At 42.5% G+C, this 27567-nt stretch overlaps 1 protein-coding gene across 8 annotated transcripts in view; it reads right to left on the bottom strand.

Annotated features, from left to right (window-relative positions):
* The window catches only part of sfmbt2 (Scm like with four mbt domains 2), a 57251-nt gene that overhangs the window by 3696 nt on the left and 25988 nt on the right, over window positions 1-27567 (bottom strand). For 7 of the 8 annotated variants that reach the window (XM_084345919.1, XM_084345917.1, XM_084345914.1 and 4 more), the window contains 14 exons: window positions 25779-25799; window positions 14977-15065; window positions 12939-13188; window positions 12705-12802; window positions 10351-10452; window positions 9896-10126; window positions 8462-8588; window positions 8121-8234; window positions 7966-8008; window positions 6744-6811; window positions 2900-3039; window positions 2338-2447; window positions 848-1023; window positions 519-688 (listed from right to left, as the gene is read on the bottom strand). In XM_084345919.1, the coding sequence (XP_084202045.1) occupies window positions 519-688; window positions 848-1023; window positions 2338-2447; window positions 2900-3039; window positions 6744-6811; window positions 7966-8008; window positions 8121-8234; window positions 8462-8588; window positions 9896-10126; window positions 10351-10452; window positions 12705-12802; window positions 12939-13188; window positions 14977-15065; window positions 25779-25799 (1739 nt within the window). The remainder of the gene's footprint in view (window positions 1-518; window positions 689-847; window positions 1024-2337; window positions 2448-2899; window positions 3040-6743; window positions 6812-7965; window positions 8009-8120; window positions 8235-8461; window positions 8589-9895; window positions 10127-10350; window positions 10453-12704; window positions 12803-12938; window positions 13189-14976; window positions 15066-25778; window positions 25800-27567) is intronic. The other variant, XM_084345921.1, reaches the window with a different exon arrangement.

The raw sequence follows: 27567 nt of genomic DNA, 5'->3' as shown, positions 1-27567 counted from the left end.
TATCTTTAAGCTCTTTTAATTGAAATAACAATTAACTGATAAATTGAGTTATTGATACTGAAATAATTCGTGGGTTAGCTTCTCTGCTCGATCGCTTAATACTTATGTTGTTTATTTTAATATGTTTATTTTTATAGTAACCAGTATGTAGCATAACAACACTTGAACAATAAAATACAAACCATGATACAATACAGCATCATAAAACTAGCAGCACCAGATCATTCGTGGCTTCATGACTGATGTCTCTTCAAAAACCAGCTGCCAACCAGTCTAACCAGTCAAACATCAGAGGGCTAACTGGAGCAGCCGAGATGTAAATTATGATTAAACTTGTCCAAACTAAATTAAAAGCTCCAGTTCCTGCCTGTGAAGCTCGTCTTCTTCCTGCCGTTTATATTTATACGCCCGATCATGGCGGTACGCTCAGTTTCCACTTGTTTGCGTGACGGGACGTCTCTTAACACAACGTCAGAAAAAGGAGGAAAGATGGAGAAGGAAGAGGAGCGTTATCTAACCTGCGGTGAGCCAGCAGGAGTGTAGTCCACGGCAGACGAGCGTCTCTTCTTCTGCACAAAGATAGCTTTCCTCTTCTTCCTGCGGCGCGTCGGCTTGGCCAGCTCTCCCTCCGCTGTCTCCTCTCCTCCCGCCGGCTTGGACAGCTTCCTCTTCTTCCCATAGTAATACGCTGCGGACGCACAGCAGATGTCGAGAACAATACACCCAAAACAAATCTCAGCTACTCATCACAGGCAATTATACACTCTGCAGCGCAGTCACGGGCTTTGATTTTGTCCTCTTCATAGCTGTGGTGCGGGAAGTGATGCGTTTAATTACAGACACTCACTGTATTTGGTTTTGGTCTGAACGGAGCAGTTCTCCGGGCACTTGTCGGTGACGAGGACGGGGCTGAAGAGGTTCGGGCAGCACTGCAGCTTCACGCACACCTTCCTGCAGAAGTCTGGGATCTGGTCTGCGAGGCGGACGATCCGGATGGTGGAGCGATAGGTTTTCCCTTTATACCTGAAAGCGAAGAAAGAGGGAGCAGGGAGGGGTGTGGTGACATTGTCAGCCAGCGATTACACTTTTATTTATGAGAAGAATGCATAATTAAACTATCCGTAATCCATCAAAGCGCTCAGCATGGCACGATGATTGCCGTGAAAGTGAGCCGTTTTACGAGAGCTGGCCTGAATTGAGATGGTCGAGCTGATGAGGGCGTTCAGGGTGACTCAGGGTCATTTCTGCAATCTCCCGTCTAATGGCTGAGGGCAGGAAAGGTGAGCTGATCTGCTGGCAGCTCTCAAGGGCGAATCTGACCTGAGATCTGATGTGGCCGCTCTGAAGTCGGTCTGTTCTTTAACTTTCAAACAGACTCTAATTAAAGCTGAACTTCTGTCTTTTGACTCAATCTTTGCTCCTAAAAGGTCAGTTTTTATTGATTTGGTTTGCTTTTTTTAGGGTTTTTTTAATAAAGCAATACAAAAATGCTCAGAAGAAGAAATAAATAAGAAATAATGTTGTTCATATTTCAGAGTGCTGCAGGAATCATTCCTAAAACCTGCAGTTAAGTCGGCATATTTGCATTTCCAGTTCCCTAAAATAAGGTCTGTGGTTCCCTCAGGCTTAAGAGATTTGAATGTTTTGTTGTACAACATAAAATTAGTCAGTAAACATGAATTATAGAGTGTTTACCTGTCCTAAAAATGGCATTTGCTAACAAGTGTCTAAATGAGACTACAGAGGACGTCCCGAAGGTGTCAAACCCGTCTTAAACCTCCACCAGACATGAAAAAAACTGGGTCTTTTGACTGACAGACGTTAAACAGACATGATCTAAACGTCTCCCTGATGTCGAGGTTTGCTCGGCACTTTTCCATATGTGTTTCTGCTTCATTATGCAAATGAGGGGGCTGTCATTCAAAGCCAATCACAGCACAGTCGGGCGAGACCGGGCGAAACAGTGTCGGGCTCACTGAGCTGCCTACAGCAGCTACAACCAGGACTCTGCTGTGGGTCATGATTTATAGATTTGTAACTTGGCAAATTTGCATATTAATGATGACTTTGGCAGTTTTAGTCCTCCGCAGATGTCATAATTTGCATATTTAAACATACATTTTTAGGAAACTTGTAGTACAAAAAATAATCCTCTTCATATAAGTAATCCAGTTTCATGGTGATGTGTATTAGTTACATATTTTACCCCCTTCCCCCGGAGTGTCTCCCCTATGAAAGCCGATAGGGCTCATAAATTTTATGTCTTCATAGCTAAAGTGGCCAATAAATGACCCCCGCGAACCGTCCCCCTCCTGCACTCCTTTGTCTTTTCCTCACTTGGCTTTGAGGGTCTCCTCTTGGCAGTCCCAGCTCTGATCCTCCAGCTCCTGCAGCTCCTTCAGGACTCGTCCGGGCTTGTACGCGGCGTTGATCAGCATGCTCAGCAGCTGGAGGCAAAGGCGAGAGTTCAGATTAAAAGAAAATAAACTCCCGCTTCAACTGAGAAATTCTCAAGAAGAATCGGAGTCACCGCACCGACATGAAGAGAAGAAAACTGGAAAGACAAACACAGATCACAGTCTTTTACAAACCACACACATATATTGTAGACGGCACACTCACAAACAGTCTCTGGAGAAATTAAGAGGCTGTTTTGCTAAGCGGCAGTGGCAGTGTGTACGTGTAAACACACTTGACTGACAGCTCCTCACATTAAAACGAAGGCACTGCTGGGAAACTGCAGGTGGTTAACAAGACATCGCCGTCTCACCCTTCGTCTTTTACCTCCACCCTCCCTCAATCTCCACCGCCCCTCCTCTCCCTTTGAAAGTGTGTAACTCTTTGATTAAACCTGCTCCCCTCCGCCTCCCCACCCCAACCGCCTCTGACATCAGCCCACCTCTTTGAGGACCAGCGTGCATTTTCCGGGTCCGACGGCCTGCGGCAGCTCAGCGATGCGTCCCTTGTTGAGGTACGGTCCTGAGAAGCAGCGGTGGTTGACAAAAATCTTGGAGCAGCAGTATCGACCGTTGGCTGAGCCTGGTACAGAGGAGAGAACGTAAAAACAGGAAGGTTAAACAGCACGGAAATGAAGGGGATAGATAGAGTGCATACCTCAGCCAAGGCCCAACAGTCCCCTTTAATTCAGTCAAGCCTAATCCAATATCAAACTCGATAGCCCTGTATCACTCTGAATTTGCATGTTTCTGTCATTTTTTGTTACCGTATAAAGGCTTAAAAACGACTACCCTCTATGAAAACTATTGTACTCACTCATAAATAACAGCCACCCTGAGAAATTAACAAAAATGTCTGAAAATACGCCGAGCCTGAGATCTGTCCCTTTATCCAGAGCCACACCAAAAGTTAATGGGGTCTTTTCTGGGCCGAGACTCATCCCTCATTCGAGTTTTTGTGGAAATTTGTTCAGTAGTTTTTGTGTAATCCTGGTTACAAACCAACAACCGGAAAGGGGTGAAAACCTCACTAATTAAGTTTATAGAAAAAAATGTCCACTTTCACAGGTCATACATGATGTTTTCAGATTTTAATTACTGTGCAGCAAAGAAGCAATGGTAAAATAAAAAAATATAACAATTATTTTCTTGTAACGGCCCTAATCTTTTGTAGCTTTAGTAGTTAACTACAGAAAAAATGGTTAAAAAAAAGTATTTTAACAAGCGTTGCAGTACTTGAGATTGATCTCTCAGACAGAAATCTGATGCGTGCACAAAGATTGCATTGAGTAAAATACCCACAAATAAAATTCATGATGATTTTCTCGAGACATTTCTCACGGTACACATACAGACACACACATGCCGCATGTATGGCGATAAAAGAGGTCAATGAAGAGCAACCTCCATTTTGTTTCCTGTTGATGTTTTTATATGAATGTGGGTCATTTTCAGGAGTGCATATTGTTCGTGAGTCATGTGAGTGTGAGACTCGCACCGGTCTTGGTCATGACTTGGTACTTGACAACAACACTGAACTGCTACTTGAATCAAAATGCAAACTTAAATATAGTGAAGCTCCTGCAAGATTTAGTTTAATTACAGGTAGTTCGCTTCTCCCAACACTGGAAAAACAAAAAAGTAATGCTTGCCTGCTCTCTGTAGCGACCATATTGAAAGCTAGAATGCCTTTTGGTTAATAATAGAGATTATTTTTGGATAGTACCGCTGAAGATGGACCGGGATTTTGTGAAAATAACTTAACAGTTAACTTTGCTTTTCACAACTTTCACAGTACACGATGTCTGTTAATGTCTGAAAATGTGGTCTCAATTACAAAATATGCCCCCAATCACAATTAAACATATTTAGGTATAATTTATAATGTTTAACACTCAAAAATTCATCTAATCTGTTTCATCAGGACCGTGTGGGAGTGATTTGATCAGATTTCATGGCAAAACAATCAAACAACCCAACAACAGTCACCAGATTCAGATTCGAATGTTGCTAAATCTTGAATTTTTGGAAAGCCAACCGAGCACCACCCACTCCAAACCAGCGAGAAGAGCACAGAGGAAAAAAAAACAACAAATACAGAAACCTCTCGTGTGAAATAACCAGAACTGTTTCTTTGTCAGAAAACTGTGTTCATGTAGGAACCCACAGTTCGGAGTAGGAAGCTGTGTGTGTTTTATTGTTTTTCTTATATATTCACGAGGATGTGACTCTTTACGTTTCGCCTCACAGGTGAACGCAGCTTCAAACCGGGCCGAGACGCCGTCCCGTTCGTGCGACCCCCCCCTCCCCTCAGAGATGAATTAGGGTCGACACAACGCTGCCGCCCTTCCAGCAGCCTCCCCCCCCCCAACCCGACTATCACCGGCACCTGGAACCGCACCGCCAGGGGTGAATGGTAATTAGGTGAGGTGATGAATATGCATGAGCGAGTGGGTGGTTTTTAAACAGGGCAAGGGTCTCCTGGAAACAACGCTTAGCCCGCTGCTCTCTTTGTGCTCCAACATACACGATGTTACGTACACATCCAAACATCAAAATACATCTCACACTGCTGGCTCGGCTGCTGTGATGCATTAGAGATACACCAAACTTTGCTTGAATATTAAGTGAGTAAGTTGGACTCGTTTTCTAAATTTTTTATCAGCTAAACATTTTCTCCAATAAGAGACTCACTTCAGTTTAACATGATTAGAAACGATGCTGCGTCCCTGGCTCTGTGTTGTTGTTGGTGGGTGTATTTTTTTCTACTTCCAGCTGACAACTGGCCAAATACTCACAGCTCCAGTACGATCTGATAGCAAGAGAAATGTTTCAGCTCTCTAATGCGTTAGTGATAGACGAGGATTTCCTTCGCCGCAGCGTTCAATGAGCACACAGGGACTTGTTTTTTCGTTTGTGTGTGTTTTTTTAACATATATATATATATATATGTTAAAAAAACCTGCACTAAAGAGGAAATGAGACTCAACAGGTCTGGAGCCACAAGCTGCATCTTGTTGAAGCGCACACAGCATTATTCTCAGACCAAGTGAGCTTTTTTCTCCACTGAGATAACTCACTTCATTATCAGGACCACTTAAAGCTGCTTACGTGATATATTCATATTAAAACAAGTGTTATAGCTCTGTAGTCCAGCAGTCATCACTGTTAAAGCGTGTTGGTTCAGTAACCGATGTCTGTCCTCCTCCTGCTCATGCAGCAGAAGAGAAAAGAAATATTCAGGTATCCCTGCCACCTTTATCCAATCAGGACAGAGAGCAGGATCCTCCTGTTTGCTGCTATATCTGGAGTTTACTGCTGCACGGTCGTGTGTTGACACAGAGAGGAGGGAGGGGATAGCTCACTGCAAAACGGACAGGAAGTCGGTTAAAATGACGACGATGATCACAGCAGCTTTAAGTAAATTTACTAATAGTAAAAGTATGTGAGTGTTTCCAGAAATCTGAACTAAAATAAACACTTAAGTGTGTTTTTTTGTTGTTTTTCATCTACTAGTTTGAAAGATGATAAGTTCACATCGCAGGATTTCATGGAAACTGCAAAATTCGAAAAAGACTCTTGAAAGACCGGATCCAGGAGCTCGGAGGACGGCTCGCCAGCATGTCGCCGACTTCTGCTGAATATCTAGAGTCACAGACGGGTCAGGCAGCCAGGACCGAGGCACAGCCAACGACAGCAGACCCTCCTCCACTCTGCTGTCACCCACAGCAGCTCTGAACCCGTCTAATCGTGCACCCGTTCGTATAGAGCCGGCACAATAATGGCTCATAGTTCCCATCAGAATAATGTCACATACACACAAGCGTGTCAGTATCTGCAACCCTGGATCCTTGTTTGAACCGCAACACACAATAAAACAGGCAGTTTCACGTTTTTCAGCGCCGCGCATCATTATTTTCTTCACAACCTGGACTGCTTGGACGGAGTCATTCGCGTGTCTCGTCTCTCGTGTGTGATCTCATAGGGTGTGACCCTTCTGTCGCTGATCAGTCATCTAGTGTGAAAACCACAAGACTCAGATGCAGAGCGTTGCATCGTGTGAACAGGACAGCGATCCCTTACAGAGGCGACACAGCCCAAAACGATGCTTTCACCTGTCGTGTCTCTACAGAGATGAGACTGAAAAACAAACTAAACACTGAGCATCACAAACTGTTTACGAGTGTAGGAGTATCTGAAGAGCGGCATCTCCCTTTACTCTCATCAAAGCAGCTCATTAGCAATAATTACTGGAGATAAATCATGTGTAATGTGGCTTCTGATTACCTGGATCCGCGGCGGCGGGCTGGCAGTGGATTACAGGAGTCGTCTCTGGTGGCTGGGCCGGAGCCAACCTGCAGGGAGAAGGCAATCAATACCCTCAAACCAATCGATGAAATTATCCACCTGATGTAATCAAGACAGGAAACAACAGAACGACCAAATAATCGCTCGTTTAACCGATCAATCCTCATAACGGCTCCTACAGTCTCAGATTTAGAGGTATGTGGGTTAGAAAGCAGCAGGGGGGACGAAGGCGATCGGGACGATTATTGATAAAAGGATTCAACTGGAGGTGAGAGATGGAATTAGTGGTTAGATGAGCGAGCTGACAAAGTGCTGCTGAAGATCCTCATATTTCTGCTGCTCGCTCGACCGCCGCTTCCCTCCTCCTATACTCCCGGCGGTGTAACGTGTCACTTGTCAACAGAATCAATCAGCGCCGCGGGAAAGCAATTTCTGCTCTAAAAATCCACTGTTTCAATTAATGGCTCCGGAGTGATGGAGGGAGAAAAACCTCGAGGGTTTTCTGGAGAAACTCTTGTTTTTCTTTTCGGCCCTCGGCTAGAAAAACAAAAAGGAATGCAGCCGACAGCTGCAAAGTGAAACAGATGATGGCTGTGGTTGGTTTACAGTGATGAATAGTAGTTTTATTAAAGAGGAAACAACACTGTTTTTTAAATTGATCCAATTCGAGTTGTGAATCGTCCGACTGCAAGAAAGTCTGTTGGTCTTTTTGTTTCATTTATTGCTCGATATGAACTCAGGCTGCAACTAATGACTATTTTCGTCATTGATTAATCGTTTTCTTTATTAACGGAGTAATCGCTCGGTCAGTAACATGTCAGGAAATGCTTAAAAAAAAAAGGTCTGTGGCCATTTCCTGTCACCCATGATTGCTAGAGTGAAGCCTCTCATTAAAGGCTAGGCTACTTTAAAAAAAACATAATTATACCCCAATATCCTCCCTTCGAAATTAGTAATTTACGAACATAAACGTTTAATTATATCGAGTTCTGGTGACTGCGAAAGGCTCTTAAAACATAATTAATAGTCCACTGATTTATATTTTTTCTTTTATCTGTCATCTGCTGCATATCAGTCCAGATTTCAGCTCACTCGGGGGCTTCAACTCCAAAACACAATCAGCTTAAACCTTCAAAAACCCCGTCAGTCAAACTCCACCTGTGACAAGTGTTGACACACATAAGTGTTTCGTCTCTCTTACTGTTTCTCCGGCTGCACCACCGCTATCTTCTTCTGCTTCTGGCCTGCAGAGGAGACAGAAAAAGAGAGTCTGCGTCACTTCAGAGTAAATATGTGTGTATTTCCTGTGTTTGTGTTTGTGTGTGTGTGTGTGTGTGTGTGTGTGTGTGTACGTACAGACAGGTTTGAGTGGAGGGGTCAGAGGGTAAGCGTTGGCCTCGCACCAGCCGACAGGGAAGATGTCCATGGACTCGACGTCCACGAGACACTCTGACAGGGGCTTCGCCACACCTGGAGACAGGTAGACAGCAGAGAGAGAGAGAGAGGAGGGGGTGAGGGAGCTGTCACACACACACACACACTGGCATACACACTGTTTTTTCTACCTACACTCTGAGACACAGCAGGAGTCCTTTCTGACACTTAATCCTCTGACACCTAATCCTCCACACACACACACACACACACGTGCGTGCTCACAGACACACACACACGGACACACACAAAAGCGTCTGTACCTTCCAGTCTGAGCCACAGCAGGCGTCCTCTGACCTGTGTGATCTGAGCCACACACACCTCCGCTGGCCGGTGAGGGTTCACCGCCTCCAGCCACATGTCCTTGGCAAAGCCTCTGTTCTGCCATGTCTGAACACACACACACACACACACACACACACACACACACACACACACACACACACAGAAGAGGAGAAGGGTAGAGGAGAGAGAGAGAGAAGTAGAGTTTATTTTACATTTAGGACAGCGATGTTACCTCAGATAACCTGAAGTTGGACTCAGATTACAAGATTAACCCTGATCTCCGCCTTGAAGGCTCCTGCACAGGTGCACCATCGGTGACTTTACAGGGTCGTCGCATGTTAATGTGTCAGGAGGGTCGAACAAAATCACGGCTGCAATCTGCGTCAGCTTGTACCATATTAATCTCGAGGCACATCAGACGCTGTCCATCGCTGCCCCTGAATTCTTCAACATCTCCCATGCAAAGAGATATTTAGAGATATTTCCAACGAGTAGACGTACGATTCTGCTCACCAGCGTGGTGAGAAGTTGATGGGTGTGATTAGGCAGAAGAAAATAGTTTCTACACGAAACTGCTCACAACATGGTCTGTTGAGTGCCATTGTATTGGCGAGAATGCAGACAACTCTATGATCAATATCACCAAAACAATCAAGATCAGGGGTCGTCAAAGGGCCAAAACTAAACTTATCGGATGGCCATGGGTTGAAAGTAAGCACCTCTTGTACTTTTTATATATTTATTTATTTTTTATATATTTTCTTGCCTGATACGTCTGGCAACTGCAAAGTATCTTGTAACTAAAGTTATCAAATAGATGTGGTGGAGTAGAAAGTACAAAACCTGCCTCCAAACTGTGGAAATGAAAATGGAAATACTCAAAATACAAGTACCTCGAAGCTGTACTCGAGTAAATGTAGCAGCCACACTGTGAGTGCGGTGTTTGATCGTCAAACCTGCCTCCCAATGCTTTGGAAACAGGTGTGCTCGAGGTGGGAAAGTTCACTGGAACTGCATTTGTTAAACCAACCAGTTACTCCTCATCCCCGAGGCCTTTTCTCCTCTAAAACAACAACAAGGTGTCAGGAAACTAAACGAAGCATAAATCTCAATCTTTGTGATGCTAGTCCAAGAAAGTTTGAGAATGCACAGTCTGCTTTGTCTCATTCTGAAGCCCGAGGGCAAAAACTTCCACAGCTACTCGAGGCTTCGTGTGATCGGTAGTTGTTGCTCTACCAGCCACGAGTCGCTTCCTCAAATTAACATTTTTTTAGGGACCTCTCGCGATTCTCAGTTCAGCTTAATCAACTTCAATCTGAGTACCTCCACCTGCATTTCACAAACATTCTCCACAGTATGTCCTCTTCAGTACACAGGGTCAAATATATAATCAGGACTTTCTCCAGTCTTACGTCAGGGAAGCAGGCGTCAGGAGCCGCTTCTGTCGCGCTGTGCTTCAGGTAGTCGGCCCAGTCGAAGTCCTGGCCCTCGTAGCCCCGGGGCCGCTCCAGACCCACGCCGTTCTTTAGACACCACTGCACGGGCAGGATGCCAGGAGAGTTGGCGTGACACAGCACGAACCGAGGCTTGGCCTCAACGGAGAGATCATCCAGAGTTACCTGGAAGTAGATCTCATCGTAGACCTGAAGAAGGAAGACGTTTGGATTAATTTACAGCAGCAGAGAAAGTCTCCAGATGAATAAACAGAAGGGATAAAACCAGAGGCACGAGGCTACACTCATGGCAGAAACATGTTAAAAATGCAACTCTGCGTTCAGAGAGGCAGCTGAGGAATGCTCGAGGGAGGAGTCAGCTTATATATATCTATATTTGAGATAAGGCATTGTGTTTTGGGAGTGTGACTCACCTTGGTGACAGAAACAGGGCAGATCTGGAGCTGCTCGCACGGAGAAACCATCTCCAGCTTCATCCCCATCTTGAAGGAGTGCTTAGGCAGGTCTACGTGGTCCTGACACAGTAAAGTCAAGTCTTTTAGACAAATGTGCTCCACTTTTGTTAATGCGCACACACACACACACGCGAGAACAATGTAGGTCAGGCAAACCCTGCTGGGTGGGCATGTAATGAATGAGGCAAAGTGGTATTCCCATGGTAGTAGTTAATGAAAAGGGTGGATGAAGTATCATCTGGTGGTGATCATTAGCCCACAATGAATATTAATTATTGATTTTTTTTTCTTTTTCCTACTGATGAAGCGGCAACTGTGGGATTTACATGTTTCTCTTGGATCTTTTATCTTGGATTTGATGATCGTTAGTGTTGAGTTTCTGTAATTTGTTTGATCTATTCGTCCTAAAATAACTGGAAACATAAACACATCACTTTTTATTTTGTTTCATGAGAGACGTTCTGCACCAGACTGAGTATCAACACTGAGCGCTGCGTGATTGTGAAGGAAATTAACAAAATAAAGATATTTGGCTCTCTTAACCTGCCAATGTTAGCAGCTCATGTTTCAACTGACATATTGATTGAACTAGTACCCACAACATCCCCAGACTCCCTTAACAAATCGTGGGATTTTAAGAGTTGTTGAGTGAAGAGAAACTTGACAAACATTGCAAAACAAATTCTAAATCACTGTTGCCTTCTTGTAAATTCTGCATTAAATGCAAAACATTAGGCTGTTTATTTCTTTGAAAAAGTGTCAGTTCGTTGTGGCACCGCTGTGTCTGTTTCTGTACCTACTTGCCAACATTTAGCAGCTGTTGAACACAATGTTTTAACTGATCTCACCATTTAAGCTAAATTCATGAAAGGAGACAACATTTTATTGATGTCAAATTTTACAAATATAGTCAACATCAACCAGTAAAGACTACTTCTTTGATGCCCGTGAAGAAAGTCACCAGACTCCCTTTAAAAATCACTCAATTTTGTGAGTTGTGGAGTTTAAAAGAAGCTTAATGAACTTTATCAACACTGTTTACCAAACATTCTTGACTATTTGAGCCTACTTGTTAATTCGGCAAACATTATACATGAAGATATTTTCATTCTTTGTGTAAAATACATCATATCCGTTTGTTTCGTGTTACGTTTTTGTTTGCATACCGAGATGTCACTCGAGACGCATTTAATGCCATGTGTGAGGGGACTGACATAAAGCTGTCCACTTGTAATCGGATCACTCAGGTTGGATGTTGATACTAAATGTGAACAGCTTCTTCTCGAGCCAGTGAGAGACAGTTTCTCAGGTTTGGTGCAGCCCGCTGTTAGCGTTCACTCGTGGATGTTGTGATTTGAAAGCAGGGATTTTCTGTCAGTGTCCGTGCAACTGATACAGTAACTTTATCATGTGTGAGAAGTGGTTGACATTCTTGGTGTTACAGTGCTTAGTCTTTGAAAGTGAATCCGTTCTATTTATCTATTCCAGGCTTTTTGTTCAGTGGACCATGTTTTTGTCATAATTTGTCATTTTTCTTCTTGTTACTGCCTACGCTGCCATCTCTCTCTCTCACACACGATTTGTTTCGTTGTTCTAGTTCAGGAGCATTTGTTTAATGCAATGCTTACTTGCTAATGCAAATGTTAGAGCTGTTGTGAGTAGCATTAGAGGGGTTTTACTGTGCAGCCCGACCATACAGGTGCATGACAAAGATCCTCTACAACCCAAATCAGTAATTTCATCATAATTTATTCCATAAAACTTTATTTTACAGGTCCGTTATTTCCTTGGAAATTTTCAAGATGTAACTTTGTAATTTGGCGGCAATTATGGGGGGAAAAGAGAGAGCCTTTAACGAGTACAGTTCTAGTTAATTGCAGGTGTAACCTTGACTCTCTTAGTGCACAGCAGGTTATCTTAACATGTAAAAATCTGAAATTAATCTTCAAGCACGTGTACAATTCAACATACAGCACAGGGAGACAACATTTTCCAATAAACGATGATTTACTTGGGTACAAACTGAGCTTTTCTTTTAAGGATATTGCAATTTTCCCTTGAATTTGTGCCAAATTGCAAAAGCAAAGTGGTAAATATGTATTAGGAAAATACAGACCTGTAAAATATTGCTTCAACATTTATTATCTCGGTTTCGTACATAAATCAGCTGCAGACAAAAGAGCTCATCTCAGCCAGGCGGTCCTGCAGTCTGGCTCTGTGCCAACACACACACACACACACACACACACACACACACACACACACACACACACACTGAAGAGCAGAAATGTGTGTAAACTACGGTGACTCACCTTGAACACCTCCAGCGGCAGCGGGCTCTTCTGTCCGTCGAGTCGAGCCTCCTCCAGAGCCTGCTGCCAGTCGGGGGCGCTCTTCAGAGACCGGAGCGCTGAGGAGAGACGATGGAAGTTAGATTTTGATGATCCACTGTGTCTCACTGATTAACTGACACCTAAGTTCTAGTATTTTCAAACCTGGGCCCTGTTTTTAAATGAAAAGATAACGTGAGCAGATTAGTTTGTCACCTGTGGGCGGTTCTAAGGCCAGACGGTTCTCTAGAGCCCAGCCGAGCGGGCGGAGCCTGACGTCCAGGTAGAACAGCCAGGTGTCCTGAGCCTGGTGGTTGTCAGAGAGGCCGGCGTAGCGTAGACGTAGCCTCCCTCCGACGTTCTGGATGACTCTGACGGGCCAGTAGAGGAACGGGTCGGAGACGTCCTGAAGCTCCAAGACCGAACCCTCGACGATCAGATCCACCGTGTTCTTACCTCTGAGAGGCTGAGGGACAGATTTAACTTAATTCAAACATCTGATAAACACAGAGCTAAAGACAGAAATCACCTCATTGGTTTATTAGTTGGGTCAAACCTGAGTGGGCGGAGCTTGTGAGCTGCAGAACCGTTTATTGACCTTTAAGTTGTCTTAAAAGGCCGAGAGGTAACAAAAGAGGAAGTTGATGTTGGCAGCCTGAACAAAAAAGCTTTTGAAGTTCAACCTCATTATATTATTTTACCACACACGTATCCAGGTTATATAGTTAATCTGCCTGCTCATAACTGGACAACTGGGACAGAAATCTCAAGAGGCAATTTAATATAAAGAAATGCTTGAATTTACCTGCTCAAGTAAAAAAAAAAGTTACTATTTTATGTTATTGTTCTGACTTATGAGCTTAGATAGAGAGTGAGATAACAAGATTGATAGCACTTTCATATCTGTTATATATGAGGTGTATATAACACTTTCACACTGGTAAAAAAAAAACCTGCTATCGTCTGGCTTTTGTCTTAATGGTGAAGGTTATAATCTGCATTCATTCCCAGGTCAGATGAATCCTGTGAAACATGACATCAGGATGGACATGCACATTTTTTGCTCCTTTCCTGGCGGGATGTTATAAAATTAAGGACATAAGCGTCCATTAAAGCAGCACTTGAAGATCGTTCAGCTGGCTTTGAGTTCGAAAGAGAGATTTAAAAAGTAACTCTCTGCCTTATCGGTATTGCACTTGTGCAACTTTCAGAGATGAGAAAGAAGCGAGACATCTCACTCCTTAGTCATTCCAAAAAACCCCCCAACAAACGAATTCAAAATATTATTCATAAAGACCCCCTTTAAACAAGTTTTAATGTGCTCTGATGAGGTATCATCTGATCTGCTGCTTTCTACAGTCCCCAAAAGTGAAAAAAAAAATTAAAAAACAGAAAGCAAACTCCTCCGCTGGCAATGGAAAAGGAGTCAATCGGCTATTTTTAGCAGGTTAACCCATAATTAAAAAACCTGTTATACTGTTATACAACAAGACGTGTCGTATAAGTCCTGTCATCTAAAGTCATCACCGCAAAAGCGCCAACTGAGAACTGAGAACTGATGACTCAGAGGTCACTGGGGGAGGGGGTCAAAAACCCTGATGGGAGGACGGAGGTAAAAGTGGGTTCAGTTAGAATGAAGTCATAGGTCGGAAAAAGCCGTTTGGCGAGGGCATAACACTGCCATGTTCTCCTCGGTTTACATTCTTTTCATGAATAATTCATACATTTATTTTAGGATTTCATGTCACTGTGAATGTATGTACATTTATAATGTATACACGATTACCCTGGTGAATAGATATACCGTGTATGTGTTATGCAATGGCAACATAATGATTTTTATACGTGATGCCTCCTCCGTAATGAAAAAATAAAAGTAGAGAAAAAGAAGAACGCTGGATGCTGAGCCAACCACAAACCCCGATACCTCCTGCTTCACCTCCCGCTAGCGTCCTCTGTTGCACGTCCTTTCCCATCTCTCTCTCGCTCTCTCTTTCCTCATTTCCTGCCGTCTTTCTACTTCCCTTTTTCAAAAAAAGGGCACAAAATGACCTAAATGATGCGGTCAGGTCAGGAACATTAAATATAACCTTCGGGTAAATCCTTCCTCTATTTTCTCACAGGGCCTAAAATTATCAAGTTCAGTCTTTTCCCTCTCTGTCAGCAAGAAAAAGCCTAATCCCTAAATCCTAGTTCTGACATAACTGATGCCCCCTGTCCCCCTCTGAGATACCCTCACTGTGCCGACACTCACCCCCTCCAGCAGGTTGGCCGGTGCCGTCCTGGAGCCGGTCAGGTCCTGAACCAGGAACTCTGTCCAGTCGCTGTATTTCTCCTTGATGGCTGCAAAGAGACACAAAGGAAAACACACACACACAAACAATCAGTGTGTAAAGCGAGCACACAGCGGTGGTGTTGTGTCATGGTAAATTATTAATTGCGTGCCACTGTTAAGTGTAGTCACCAGAGAACGGCATGCACGAGTAGCTGCATGCACATACAAACAAGGACACGCAGCATTCGTAGGAACACCACTGAGTGCTTTGTCCCCGTTCAGACGTGAATACTGTGACTGATTTTTTAATTAACTGCAGATGTGAAGTATTTTAACAATGAATTTTTATGCGAACGACATGACAAAAAAAAGTATTCAGTGTCTTTATTCCTGGAAAAAGCCTCTGAAGCCTTAATCGCTGCATTCACGCTGCAAACATGAACGCTCGGTTCAGATTTATGGACGAGATCTGAGATTTTTTTAGTGCGTGCATGTGCAAAAGACAAGTAAGACGAGACATCACATCTGGCAGGTTTTCTGCAGAAGTAAACACATCAAAATGAAAAAAAAAAAAAACATAAAGTAATGTTTCAAACTGTCTCATTTAAATGTTAATTTGCAGAACGACAGCAAGTAAAAAAAACAAAACTGTCATAGAGGCTGTTTCTGTGAAGATCAGTGATAAGAACAGATGTGGGTTTCATTCATAATTTCAGATATCAGGCGACTCTGCGAGCGGTAAATGGTGCATGAATTCAGAATGACTGTTGAGGACGAGGTCACACTTCTGGAAAATAGACCGAGTATGAAAGCAGCCCCCGATCAGCACGGGAAATGTCACATTCAGGCGGACACAGGAAAGCACAGATGCCTTCAAAAATGCTGAAATAATAAGAATATTGAAGGAAATAAGTTGAGTACATAGACGATAAATGATAAAAGATAAAAATGCATTAGCTGAATGTAAATGTATAAACGTTAGTGCACCTTTTATGTTGAGCGTGAAAGTGAAACTGAGATTAGTCCTAATGTCAGTGTGTAGTAACGACGTCAGAGGAGACTACAGGGGAATTTTGTGACGCTACCAAACTCAAACTCCTCTCAAATGACCATGAAGATGAGTCAGCGCCTCTCTGAGCCTCGGCAACACGAACTGAACACTATCACCTTCATGACAGAAGGATTTATTAGTTAGTTTTATCTGGGTGTCAAATCAAGATAAGGGAGAACATGCGTGTAGGTGTAGGATGAGCCTTAAAGGCCAACCCCTTAACTGATGGAAAAACCAGGTGAAGTTTGGTAGTGCACAAAACATTTCTGGAGCTTCAAGTTAATGGAGACTTTTTTGAGCTGAAATCATCTTTTAAATCAATTTGGGACCTCTGGGCCTCCGTAGACTTGGCTTACACCTGAGCTGTATGGACCCATTTCCATTTTAAAACAAGTCCCCATCTACTTCAGCTGCTTAGGAGAACAGTGCAACACTGTTTTTTCACTGTTTCCAGAAATGTTTTGTGGACTTAGGAACTTCCCCTGACTTTCCATCAACATCAGGGTGGGTAGATAATGACTGAGTTTTTATTTTGGCTGAACTGTTCCTTTAAGCGTTAACAAGTGCGACTGTAAGTATCAAACCATTGCACTGAATGCACCAGATCCATTAGATATTTTATTCAAAGTCTTTTTAAAAAACAGTTTTACTAGATCCATATTTTCATCCCTCTGTTCATCACAGTGTCGTCTCCGTTTATGAGAAGCAACCTCTTGATGGATGCCTCGTATTAAAGTCACGGCCATTACGACTACATCAAAGTATAAACGTTGACGCAGCTGTTTTGGACAAATTTTTCAAGTCTTTATTTGACGCACTTGACGGTAATCCAGATGAGTAAGAACTGAGCAACACGAGAAATGCATTGTTGTGGTAAACATGTCGCGCATCTCTTAATAACAACCAGACATCTTCCCATAGCTGCAGCAGTTTTCTTCTTACAATCTGCTTTAACCACATCGATCTGCTGTTTAATATTACTCTGTACAGCAGAAGTGCTCCAGTAGAAGTTCAGACACTTGTGTAAAAACAGAAGTACTGATTCAACTTCTTTACTTGAGTAAAAGTAATAAAGTACATAATCTGAAATGTACCCAGAGTAAAAAAGGACATTTCTACTGGCCATTTGTGGTCAAAGATAACTGAAGCTCACGTCATATTAATAGAATTCAAAGACTATTAAACATAAAGGTAGAATCAGTAGATTTTGTCCCAGCTGTTCCTTAACTCACCACAAAGACAATTGATTGTTGAGTCTCATTCCCAGGACGTCAAGTAGCGACATTGTGGGTTGGTAAAGCGTCCCGAGCAGCAACAGAGTGAGAAAATAAGAAAATCTCTGCAGATACGAGACACTAACACGCCTTTTCTCCCCATTCCAGCCTCCCTCTCTGTCTGTTTACGTCTTCTTACGTCTTTTACGTCTTTGTTTCGTCTCGCTATGTGAGTCATATTCCCCTCACATGCATTCAAACTAAAGTAACAAGCCTGTTGAAAATGTGAGGAGAAAGTACAGATATTTGAAAAATCTACTTAAATTACCAAAAAAATATACAATAGATTCTAACAAACTGTTGACCTATGATATAAAAATAAGTAAAGTTTCTGTCTCTGTCTTAACAAATGACTTTTTGGAGGGATTCATGCTGTTATTTGCGTACACAAGTTATCAGCCGTGTGAGAACCAAGGAGGCGGTGAATCTCCACGTTGCGTCCCGACACACACGCCAGGTGGACCACGGCTCTGTCCTTCATGCTTTAAAGCCGAGCTCCAGCAGATTTGCATGTGTACACCACGTGTTTTTTTCGGTCTGCTTCCTGTTTCCCACAGTGCAACGCTGTTTGTATAATGCTTTAGTTTTGACTCCTGCTATCAGCCTCCTGTTTATCCCCTCGCATAGCTCACATTCCAGGGAATACAAGGAAGATGCTGCGCGGCCTTCAGCGTCCCGCATGCCTTTCCTGTTAGTCACTTAGACCAAAAACAAAAAAAAAAAGCCTCCACAAACTCAGACACTTGTTGCAGTCATTGAAACGTTGCCAACTGAGTCACAGTTACAGAATGACTACAACATAATGTGTGTGAGCTGACATCGCCTGCGGCAGCGATTAGCATCAAGTGAAAGTGAAAGCGAAATGTAGTCCAGACACTGGGCCGCTGCTGATAGTGAAAATAGGTTATAGGATTGAGGTTGTTTGTCCACTGGAGTTAGAAAAACTTCTTATTTTATTGATCTTATTTCTGTTTTTTGGCATTTTAAAGTGTTCAGCTGGTTTTTTTTTATATGTAAAAGTCCAAGTTGGCATTTTCAAGAGAGAAGAATCCACATTAACAGTTTATGGAGCTGGAGGCATTTAAAGTTATTCAGTTGGTTCTCTGGTGAAAAGAGTAGTTCTCAACATATCTCCTACTTCTCCACTTTAATTTTGTCTTGTTTAACTCGGTAGCAACGCACACTCACTTTTATTTTGACATTATAAGGATACTCCAGCTACTTTCACTCATTACACTTCAACTACAATTGCAGCATTTTTACTTTAAAGTGACAACGAGGAACTTTTAAGTGTTTATGAAACAGTCTCGTGATTCCTCTGAAGATTATAAATGACCTGTAACAGCAAATGAGACCATCAGCGGACAGACTGCTATTTTTACATAGCTATTATTAATGCCTGTGCTCGGGTCTGATCATAAATATCACACATAAATACATTACCTCATCACGATCCATCCTTGGATGGTGTTTTCATCCAATCATGTCAAACCCAAGAAGGTTAACTGGGGGGACTTTAAAGCAGGGGTCGCTATGAGTCGTCTGCAAACGAGACTAAACCTAGACTGTCTGATACAGGTAACCTTTTTACGTGCAAGGCAGTGTTTCCCACACATATACTTTACTTGGGCAGCCTCAAGTATGTTTGGTGACCCATTTTATGCTAAAATGGGTCACCAAACATTGTCCACTGACTAGCGGACAATCAGCCCTCGCTCTGCTGTCTGCTGTTGATCACTCATGCTCTGCAGACAGACTGGGAGATGCTCTCTGGTGTGACATCCCTCCTGTAAACACACTGATTGTGATGCGACCTTAATGTTGGCCTTTTTTTTATACACCGCAACTTTTTAAAACTTACTGCTGACAAAGAAAGTTAAAAATGTTGCTGGGAGAGGGAAACAGAAAGGCGAGCCAAGCCAGTGTGCCTGCATTAAGGTGGAGAAGTAGAGCAACAGTATGTGATGTCAGCAGACTCTTTAAGCGATGCTGTGGAAAGACTGTGACAGCACTGTCAAATGAAGGCTGTTAATTAAAAAAAAATTGCAAAAGCGTGTTTAGAAAGCTGCTTTATCTCTCTTATTAGTCTTTAAAATCCCTTTTTAAATCAGAGATTCGATTAAAAATAACCGACCGCTCGCTCCACAGAGGCTGCTCAGGGATTTTAAATACACGATTGACTTCTGAGACCAGATCAATAAATCCTCCGGTGGCTCCGGCCTCCAGAGGTCCCGCCTGAATCAAACCAACAACTGCGGCGAATGTGAACTGTGAACGGAGGAGAGCGAGCGTCTCTGAGCGCCTGATTAATAATAGTGTTTTTTTCCTGTGAGACTATTTTATTTCCTCGCTGCTGCTGCTGCTGCTGCTGCTGGACTTTGTGAGTTCACACGCACACACAAGCTGCACACACACACACTCCTGTGTTGATCTCACATGTGCAGAAATAGATAAACTATTTTTACAGATCCTGCCGAGATTAGTCATGAAGCCATTTAGAGCTCAGCCGGACGGTCGGAGAAGCTAAAACTTAAATCTCCCTCACCCTCTCTCTCTCTCCCTCCCCCTGCCTGCAGTTTCATATAAATAATGATCTATTTTTCTTCATTTCCATCCCAAAGGCGGCAGACACGTAGAGGTGAACGCCTCGACTTCCACATAACAATAAGTGCATAATTAACCTTGAGGGAGGAGATCCTCTTCCTCCATACCGCCACGCTATCAGAGCTCACCCCCTCCCCCCTCTCTCCCTCCCTCCCGCCTCCTCCCACAGGCCCGGGCTGCACCAAAGCCGGCTGAAGTCTGCAGGCATTAAACAACACAAACAAATATGAATTTACATGCATATAACTCTGGATTTGCATACTCTGCCGGCTCCTCTATCCACTCTCCGTGCACTTTAAAAGCTTTTCTTTAGCTAATCAATGTGATAATTAAAGAAGAAAAATCGTCCCTGTGTTTTTAGCCGCGATCGCAGCAGCAGTGCAACAGATTCTAATCAGAGGTAATGGGAGCAAATTACGCCTGATTCTCCCTCTCCGTCTCATCCAGTCATTACGCGCTGGCATGGAGATGAACAGCCCCCGAACGCACCGAGGTAGAACGCCAAGTCAATTCAAACAATTACCTACTTCCATTTTAACTGACGGGCTCTCCAAACAGGCCGTGAGCCTAATGACTGCAGCGGTATGTAAAATGTCACGCAGACGTTCGGGCTGGCATGTACACGGGCAGTTTTCAGACGGCGTGTTGTTAACATTTTTATAGCCCCCCGTTCATGACAGGGCAGGGGATATTAGAGCAATTTGTGTAAATATGAATTACCTAAAGAGGCCCGCAGGACCGGAGCACACATACACAGAAAATGTGTGTGTCTCCATTGCTAGGAAATCTACTCAGGGTGCTTTCTACTAAAAAAACAATAAAATGAAGCCTGATCAATCATTACAAAAAGGAAAACACACACACACACTTGTATTCGCTGTATACAAACACACTCGCGTTGTGAGGTTATGCAAATCTGGAGGTTACAGCAGCAGGGAGGGGTCGGTGAAATATGAACCGACTCTGCAGCCGTCTGTCTCTCCGTCTGACCACCTTCGAGTTAATCCTAACTAAACCTTTGGCTTATTATCTTGTAACAAAACGCACTCTAACCCGTCAAATACGTCCAAGAACAGCAGACTGAATGTGCGTTAGTGTTAAATGATTGCCTGCTGGGGCTAAAATGTAACTCCAGGTCTGCTTTTGTTCAGTTTTCACACCTCTTACCTGCAGGGTTGTGGTGTCGTCACTATGCAAAGTTAACAAAAAGGATTCTTGTGTTGAAAAAATGTAATATTTTCTTAATTTTTTGATACCACGTTTAACGTTTTACTCCACTTTACCTCCATTAATGTGACATTCAGCAGTCTCTCATGTAACCATAAATACAACCACATCATCTATCAGATTTCTGGTTCCCTATATGTTTCTGATGCTGTTGCAGTGACGACCGCATGAAGCAATGCTCCGGTTTCATGGCAACGAGCACAAGACAATAGTCTCCCTTTCAATGGTGAGACAAAGCAAACCCTTTCCATCGTCTCTGTGTCCATGACAGATGTAAACACTGCAGAGCTGAAACCATTAGCTGATTCTTTAACGAGTCAAATATTCTTTTCTCGCAGTTTCCCCATTTTTTGAGGATTTACTGCTCTTCTTTCTTTTATGTGAGCGTTAACTAATAGCTCCATACAGCTTGTCCGGAGTAATCCAAGTCTTCTGAAGTCCCAAGATCCCAAATTGATTTGAAAAGACGTTATTAAACAGTTTTTTAAAGCAGAAGTTTAATTTTTGGGTGATCTTTTCCTTTAACGCAATATCAATATTTCATTTTTAAACATCACTGGTGTATCGGGACACCACTTGACCAAATGATTACTCAAATAATCAAGAAAAGAATCAAGTTGTTGTTGTTCAATAAGGTGAAAACCAACACTCGACTCATTTCCTACGCCTGAGATATCTATGCAAAATTCAGAGTTCAGAGGTCACACCCACACTAAAGCAGCCCCTTCCTTTTGTCTTTCCACAATACTCGCCCAAATCTTAAAACACCACACACACACGCACGCACACGCACACACACACACACACAGCAGAAGACAGGTCTATCTCCGAGCATCATCTCCAGCCGGCTCTGGCAGGAAGCAGTGTGGTGAATTCATTATGCAAATGCTCTCTCTCTGTTGGGATCTGTTTTGCGAGCAGCTACCGTACCACATGACCAAACTTGTGATGTCGCTTTAAAAGGCTCTTTACATGAATGAAAGGACGAATGTGTCCTGCACACACACACACACACACACACACACACACACACACACACACTAACACTAACACAGAAACGCACATGAGAGACTCTCGACTGTGTTTGAACTAGCTCCCCTCCCTGAGCCCGGCCCGAGGCGTCATATACAGTCTAAAAAAGGCCATAAATATGTATAGTAGGTTGAATTACGTCTCCCCTGTATGGATCTGTTACCTCTGTGTCACCTGCCAGAGGGGAAAAAAGATGTATCTGCTTTTTTACGGGAATTTCCTGTGAAAAATCTATATAAACTTTACATTAAACACACAAGAACAGGTTCATTATTTCCACCTTAAACTGGCACTTGTAATTTAAGTTAATTAAAAGTAATCTTCAGCTTATATATCACCTGCGGGTGCAGCCTGTTAAACTGTCTCTCAAACGACTTTTTAATTTTCCAAAAATGACAAAAAAAAATTACGCAACAGAAGAGCTCGCAGCGCTGCAGACTCACTGCGAGCAGAGTCGCCGATTAATCCGGCCGCTGATTTGATGAGCGGCACAAAAGCTTTTGCTGAACGCATCAGTTAGCAGAGGAGCATCTGAAGTGGAGGAGCTGAGAGGGAGACAGCGTGTGTGTGTGTGTGTGTGTGTGTGTGTGGGTGAGTTTCATGAGTGAGTAAGCAAGTTTGACAAGGGATTTAGGTGTGTTTTGTTGTATTGAAACACTTGTTTATGTCAAATTAATTTCTGCAAACAGGGCGGGGATACAAAGTGTTTAAACGCGAGCCTCATGAGGCAGTTTTTAGAAAATCACTGCACTTCTACTTCATGCGGGGGAGCGTCAAATGGCAGCCAATCAAGAGGCCTGTGTGGTAGCCAGTCATAGTGAAACTGTCTGAAGATCTCGATCTCAGGGTGGAAAAATCACAGTCTGTTCTCGAAGCTCAGTTTCATGTAAAAACCTTTCCCTTATATCTGGTGCCAACAGTTGCTGGTTCCAGCTTCTTGGATCCGACTGCCGTTCTGAAGTTAAGTGGAGTGTTATTCAAATGTTGCTCAAGCATCAGGAACATACAGTATCTTCCCAGAAGTAGTGTCCTCATCAAATCATGCTTTAATGGGGACGATTCCTTCAGCACACAGTTTAATCTATATTATCTTGACAGCACTAAACATAACATGATCTTTTTTTTGTAATATGGACGAACTGACCCTTTAAAGAGCAGCGTTATGGCACTGCACCATTGGACTTAACATCTCTCTACTTCCAAATAAGGGTGTAAGGGCATATTCTCATGGTTATCTCTTTAGCTTGACATATTTAAAAACAGACAAGAGGTCTTTAAAATGATGATGACATTTGAGAGACACTTGTTAGCTGCTTGTAAACCCAACAGCTGGCATTTTACCGTTTTCAATATATATATGTATTATATAGTATACGATTTGAGGGGGGAGTCATTCCAGTAGTTAGCAAAATGACAAAAATGCATCCTCCTTGCTAACCCGCTATCCTCCTACATGCCCCCAAGATCACTTATGGGGTGGCCGCTGTCCACATCTGGACCTAGACGCCATCCTATCCAGACCCAGACCTATAATTTATAAATTACTAAGAACTGTTACAGTTTGACAGAGCCTTTCTGTTGTAACTAGTGCAGCTTTTTCCAGCCTTTACAGCAGCAGCAGCAGCAGCAGCAGCCCAGAAAACTCACAGACCAGCATGTGTTGTAAATCAATCACTTGACACCATTCAGCCAATCAAATCTGTGTATTGCTTGTTGTGATTTAAGTCAAACAGATGCACACAGAGATGAGACTAGAGGAAACTGTCTGAGAAAACAGACAGTGAAAACAGAGCTTGAAGGGCTGTTAAAACTTAACGAATCACCTACTCATTACATAGATTTTATAGGATTTTCAGTCATATCACAAGCCAGAGAAAGCCGACATCCTCACATCCCTAACCATACCCACCCACTCACTCAGGAGAAAGAAATATGCAGTACACAGTTAGAAAGCAGTACTGCATACGGAAGCCCGCGCTGCAATTTAATTATTCTGTTATCTCGAGAAAACAAAGGTCGTTTCCTCTTATTACTTATAATGTTTACCAGAAGTCAGGAGTGCCGTGCCAGCTTGCATAGATGGCATAGCAACTGAAGCAGCTAATTTAGGCCAAATAAAAATGTACTGTACTTCAATTAAAGGTCTAACACAGGAAGAAACTGCATTGTGTCTTTCCGTTAGAAGATAAGAGTTACGAATCTGACAGTTACGAATTTCACCAAAAGTCACGCTGTGATGTTGAGGGCTGAAATAAGGTGTGTGGACGGGCCGACAGGATCGATCAAGATCTAATGTTAATTAATGATCTGTGTTCTTCCACACATCAGACACACACAGTTCAGGTTCATTTGGTGAAGCTGTTTGGAGTAATGCTGCCGATCTCCTGATGAATCCCGAGCTCCATCAGAGCCGTCTAAAAAAGTGTTTTATTCCAGAAGCTAAGTTTATTTCTGTTTCCTGTGGAGAGTTTCCTCTGTCCTGTCAAGTTTATAAATGCAGCTTTTAGTTTCATATTTGCTGCAGTGACATTACTGCGCCCATCGAAACACTTACAGTAGTGAGAGCAGCCTCTCTAATCATTAAACTATATGGTTGAAGAAAACACTGCATCAAAGGGCTTGCATTTGTTTTTGTGCCGGATCCTACCCTCATAAAACTGTAAATAACTGTTTCTACGTGCCTCCCCTGTTGATTTTGAGCGACTATTGTGAATGATGAATAAATGTATGTTTTTGATTACGTTTTAGTTATGCACATATTAAAACAAAATGATCGTCGGTCAAATATTAGCCTTCCCTACCCTCATATTCTCAGCCTCACCAGTCGCCTATGATTTATGAATACTGGTTATTGTGCTAATGACCCACATACGATCATTTAGTATGATGTAGTATGATTTTCCCATCAGGCAGCGCTGGTTAATAATGTCCAAATAACCCTAAATGAAGTTTTCCTCACTCAGAATATGTTTTATAACTTTCCACATTATTACATCGGCTCATTAGCAGAGACGGTTTATTATAATGGGCAGACTGGATAAAACATGAGCAGTTAAATGTGTGTGCGTGAGTTTGGTGACACACACTGATTTTATCTGCCAACGACACATTTCACACACAGCAGTTGTTCAACTTCCGACCTTTCCTCACTCGGCTAATGGACGGGTGACATTTTTTTTTTCTGCCAACAGTTTGTTTGTCGCGCGCGAGAGGACGGCTGTTTATCAAAGCGTCACATTTTCTAACTGAGCTGCTGGGTTCTGCACTAGTTATCATACGAGCACAGCTGGGCACAAACAGCAGTGTGTGTGTCTGTGTGTGTGTGTGTGCGTGTGTGTGTGTTTGTTATCACTCTAAGACACACTCACTCAGCTAGAAGGGAGTTACATGCAAGAGGAGGCAAGGCAAGAGCTGTGAGGTCACTTCCTGGAGTTAGAGAGGTGAAAGAAGAAGGAAGAGGAGGAGGAGGAGGAGGAGGAGGAGGAAGCAGGGTGTACATGCAGCTCTGAGGGCTAACGCTGACACAGTGCTGAGTTCATGTTAGCCGCTAGTGAGCAGGTGAGTTAGTCAGAGGCACCGTTAGAGCTGCTTACCTTTTCTTAGGTAAATGTTATCTGAGAGACAAAAAACAAACAAAAAGGGAAACAAATAAAACAGGTAACTGTGACACGAATATACACTCTCTCTCTCTTTACTCTCATATTCCAGCTTACTAAGCAGCACACACACACACACACAGAGGACAATGTGTACAACATGATGCAAAGGCTTGAAATGAAGTTGTTGAGGTGGATCAGATTCACAAATTGACAGTATCTTGGCAGAATCCTCTTTGGGGAATATAGATCTGCCTCCGTGACATGATTTATGCTTCAGTTTGCATCATTAAACACGCAGCCACGTCAGCTGTCCATCATTATTTAAAGAAAAAGCCAAAAAAAAAAGTGAAATATGAGCCTTCTCAGAGACACGGGAGGAGACAGAAAACATCTGAGTCTGGACGTTTTTTGATTACTTTTGATTTCATATACAACATTAAAAAAAAGCTCAATGCGCCAGTGTTTGGTATATTTTGTTTCAGCGCAACATCGACTGTGTGAGCTGACAATTACTTTTTTTACTTTGATTTACTGTATCAGCATATCGGATCTGTTTTGCATACTTTTACACACCCATAAATATGTCTTTATTTAAATAAACTGTATAAAATCATAGCTCTGTTTAGTAACACTTTATTTTACAGGTAATGTAGTTGGTAATTACCAAGCAACACATTTTAAATGTCTTTGAGATTTTCCCCCAATTAGCACAATAATCAATACCCGAACATTACTTATTTTTATGGTGGCCCTGAGAGTCAAAACACAATCACATTTCAGGAAACACAATGTGAAATGGGTTTTCTGAAATGATGTTTTGTTTAGTGAGTTGTTGCATTTCCGTAACGTTGTTGTGTTTTGTGTATTGTTTTCTGAGATGTTTTGCGAAATATTTTGTTTTGTGAGATGTCTTTGCTTTTTCTGACATGTTGTTGTATTTTGGGAAATGTTGTATTTTGGGAAATGTTGTTGTGTTTGGAGAGAGTTTTTTCTGAAATGTCTTTGTGTTTTTTCGAATGTTGTGTTTTGTCCCTCTGGGCCACCGTATGTAATTATATTCTGCCATTTTCCAAAGAGCAGTTGATACATAGCTGGTCATTTCTTTTAAAACATTTCCAGGAAACTTCCGACCGGTCTCTGCTGAACTTCTGCAAATTATGATAATCTAATTTCCAACTAGTTTCTGTCTCACTTCCCCTCAGTGGGCCACACAACTGAAGCGTGTTGTTGCAGCTTAATTTCCAACTAGTTTCTTAGTTAAAAAATAAACTTAAAGTCACTGACAACTGATTTCAGTTCAGTGGTCTGCTGAGGGGAAGTTGAGCCAGCACGATTAGCAGATGTTAGTCAGAAACTGATTTAAATTAAGCTGGTAATTTGGGGGTAATTTTGAAGATATTTCAAACATGTTGCTTGGTAATCACCACCAACTTCCCAGGAAATTTCCCAACCTGTAAAATGAGGTGTTAGCCTCCGTTTTTAGTTGCTCTACACCCCCCCAAAAAAAGGTTTTATTGATTTGAAAGACACAAATGTGCATTTAAAATTTCAATCTAGACCTGAAATGATTGGCCAATAAACTGATTGAAACTTAATTGGCAACTGCTTCTATGTTTGCTTCATAGATTAAGTATTTTTTGATGAATGATGCTTAAAATTAGCTGGTTGCAGCTTTGTAAATATAATCATTTGCAGGATCACTTATTCGCCTATGACTGTAAATTCAATATCTTTGTGTTTTGGACTGTTGGTTGGACAAAACGAGCAGTACGACTGGTCAGAT

Source organism: Pagrus pagrus (genome assembly GCF_965226575.1).
Source record: "Pagrus pagrus genome assembly, chromosome: 23".
NCBI lineage: Eukaryota > Metazoa > Chordata > Actinopteri > Spariformes > Sparidae > Pagrus > Pagrus pagrus.
The sequence above is the reverse complement of the archived record's forward strand: the minus strand, read 5'-3'. Positions and strand labels throughout refer to the sequence as shown.